General features: G+C 40.7%; 1 protein-coding gene across 1 annotated transcript in view; it reads left to right on the forward strand.

The window, feature by feature from the left end:
- Positions 1 to 3,467, forward strand: part of MTHFD1 (methylenetetrahydrofolate dehydrogenase (NADP+ dependent) 1, methenyltetrahydrofolate cyclohydrolase, formyltetrahydrofolate synthetase) — a 105,156-nt gene that overhangs the window by 48,280 nt on the left and 53,409 nt on the right. Inside the window, exons 11-13 of the mRNA XM_011978328.1 lie at positions 889 to 935; positions 2,208 to 2,315; positions 2,463 to 2,537. Of these exons, the coding sequence (XP_011833718.1) occupies positions 889 to 935; positions 2,208 to 2,315; positions 2,463 to 2,537 (230 nt within the window). The remainder of the gene's footprint in view (positions 1 to 888; positions 936 to 2,207; positions 2,316 to 2,462; positions 2,538 to 3,467) is intronic.

Raw genomic sequence — 3,467 nt, forward strand, 5'->3', positions numbered from 1 at the left:
AATTGGTCATTTATGTTTTCTTTTTTTTGAGACACAGTCTTGTTCTGTCTGGAGTCCCAGCTCAGGCTGGAATGCAGTGGCATGATCATAACTCACTGCAGCCTTGATCTCCCAGGCTAGAATTACAGGCATGAGCAGCCATGCTTGGTGTCCTGGACATCTTTAACTGACTTTTGGCTAATACAGATTGAGCATCAGAAATCTAGAAACCTGAAATCTGAAAGGCTCCAGAATTCTAAACTTTTTGAGTGCTGACACGATGCTCAAAGGATATGCTCATTGGATCATTTCAGATTTTAAGTCGTGGATTTGGGATGCTGGATCATTATGATGCAAATATTCCAACATCTGAAAAACAAAAACCCAAATCCAAAACCAAAATCCAGGCATTTTAAATAAGGGATACTCAACCTGTAATCCAAGTATAAATCTAGCAATCAGGCTGCTTTCTAACAGCCTAATCTATTTATATCTATTTAGGAAATATATCTCTATTTAGGAAAAATTGCAGTCTTTGTGTTAGGTGTATGTACTTTAAATATTTCTGTTTTAAAAGCCAAAGAAGCTTTATGAGAGTAGGAAGTTGAACAGGTTTGCCTTTATGTAACTGTCAGCTGGGTGTTTTAACACATGCCGATAATCACAAGGAACCTATTTCTAAAGATAATGAGTAGGTATATATTTGTTCATGGTTTTGTCATTTAAACTCAAATTTCAATTGAGAAACTACTTAGTATTAGAAAACACTTGATCAGAACTGTCCAAATGATTGTAAAAGGTAAATAAATAAATGTGCTTAGTAGTTGCAATAATGCATTTGCATTTATTTGATTTCTGTCATTGGAGAAGCATGCTTAACTGAGTCCCTACCCTTGACCTGTCCCCTAGGTGGCGCTGCAGGAGGAGGTTACTCCCAGGTCATTCCTATGGAAGAGGTAAAGTATTTTGGGATTTGGCTGAATTAGATCCTTTTTTTTTTCTTTTTTCTCTTTGGCTGAGTTAGATGCCTTTTTTTCCCCAAGATGGAGTCTTGCTCTGTTGCCCAGAGCTGGAGTGCAATGGCACGATCTTGGCTCACTGCAACCTCTGCCTCCCAGGTTCAAGCAATTCTCCTGCGTCAGCCTCCGGAGTAGCTGGGATTACAGGCACACCACCACGCCCAGCTAATTTTGTATTTTTAGTAGAGACGGAGTTTCACTGAGTTGGCCACGCTAATCTTGAACTCCTGACCTCGTGATCCGCCCGCCTCGGCCTCCCAAAGTGCTGGGATTACAGGCATGAGCCACCACGCCCAGCCTAGATTCTTTATTATAGCTTTTTCTCTCTGGAAATTAGCCTTTTTTGTAGAGCTCTTAGTGGACAAATGACTTGTTTCCCAGCAGAAGCAACACCTAGGGGGAAAACAACTTTATTTGTAGACTTGTGATACAGCTTGGTTTCAAACTTTGGCTTTCAGTGGGAATGATCATTATAAGCAAATCACCAAATGAAGCATGGTATTGGGAAGCACCAACACATAGCGAATTCAGAATTCATTTATGTAACAGCAGAAATAGGAACAGTGCATAGACATAGAGTTAGTGCTGCTCCCGTGCACTTCTCCTCGCTGTTTCAAGGTGTGTCCTCAGTAACCCAGTGTTGCTGTTGATCCCAGTGGTGTGGTATTTGTGGTCTCTGGACATCTCATTTTGGAAAAGCTGCAAGTTCTGTATTTGGGAGGAGATTCTTCTGCAGACAGATAATTGGTCATTTATGTTTTCTTTTTTTTGAGACAAAGTCTCCCTCTGTGGCCCAGGCTGGAGTGCAGTGGTGTGATCTTGGGTCACTGCAACCTCCGCCTCCCAGGTTCTCCTGTCTCAGCCATCCAGGTGGCTGGGATTACAGGTGCGCACCACCACACTTGGCTAATTTTTGTGTTTTTAGTAGAGATGGGGTTTCACCATGTTGCCCAGGGTAGTCTTGAACTTCTGGCCTCAAGTGATCTGCCCGCCTCAGCCTCCCAAAGTGCTGGGATTATAGTTGTGAGCCACCATGCCCAGCCAGTCATTTATGTTTTCAAGAACTCCCTGTATTGGGTGTTTGTCCACTAGCTGGGCTGCCTTCAGTATTCCATTGGCTTTAAAATAGGGATTGAGCTTTGCAATAGAATGAAAGTTGGAAAGATATAGAGCAGCTGGGAGACTAATGTGGCTTCTGTTCTTTTGTAGTTTAATCTCCATCTCACAGGTGACATCCATGCCATCACTGCAGCTAATAACCTCGTTGCTGCGGCCATTGATGCTCGGATATTTCATGAACTGACCCAGACAGACAAGGTAGGATGCCAAAGCCCCATGAATCCCATTGAACACTTTTGAAAGTATTGAACCATCTGAATTAGTGTTGGTCTCTTGGGTGCTGAGGATGCAGGTAGCAAGGCAATGGGGTTCCTCTCATTTTAAAGCCCCTTTCTTTTCTTTAAGGCTCTCTTTAATCGTTTGGTGCCATCAGTAAATGGAGTGAGAAAGTTCTCTGATATCCAAATCCGAAGGTTAAAGGTAAGCTTTTTTTCTTCCACATTTTTTATATTGTGTGGAATCTGGAATCTGATCATTGATTAGGACATAAAAGTCTTCTTGGAGTAGCCTATTTTAGATGAAGTTATATCAGTAATCATAGTCTTAAAGTCGTGATATACATAGCAAAGATTGATGGTGGAGGTTATTTCTCATTTATCTATAGATTAGAAGTGGCTAGTGTGGAATAAATAGAACACTGACAACCTGCCCTCAGCTCAGAAAAAAACGACACTCCCTTTATAACATGAACAAGAGTCAGGATGCCACTGTGGCAGCGTAGCAGCCTTTGGAGTTTGCATCATTGGGACCTTAAGCAAATTTGTTAAATGACTTGTTTCTCTGTTTACTCGTCTGTAAAATAATACTTGCCTTCCCCTGAATAGGTAAGGGTCTGTGTTAAACAGTTAAAAGCGTGGTTATATCTATATGTTATTTGAATTTCTGTAACAAATATACAGTTAGTAAGCATACACCATACCACCTGACCCAGAAATCTCACCCAAAATAAATCTCTGTTCACATAAAAATCTGTACATTAATGTTTTTAGCAGCTCTATTAATAATTTCCCAAAACTGGGACTAATCTAAATGTCTTTCAATGGATGAATAAATAAACAAACTGGTACATCCATACAATAAAAATAAATGAGCTATTGATACAAGCAACAATATGGATGAATTGATGCTGGGCGAAAGAAGCCAGTCTCAAAAGCTTGCATATTGCATGACTCCATTTGTATGATATTCTCAATAAGAGAAAATTATAGTGCTAGGGAACAGATCAATAGATGCTAAGGGTATGGATGAAGCGAGGGTATGACCGTAAAGGAATAGCAAAAGAGAGGTGTTTTGTTTTGTTTTTTGTTTTCTTTTTTGAGACAGGGTCTCTCTCTGTCACCCAGGCTGGAG

The sequence above is a fragment of the Mandrillus leucophaeus genome, unplaced genomic scaffold, assembly GCF_000951045.1.
Source record: "Mandrillus leucophaeus isolate KB7577 unplaced genomic scaffold, Mleu.le_1.0 Scaffold192, whole genome shotgun sequence".
Lineage (NCBI taxonomy): Eukaryota > Metazoa > Chordata > Mammalia > Primates > Cercopithecidae > Mandrillus > Mandrillus leucophaeus.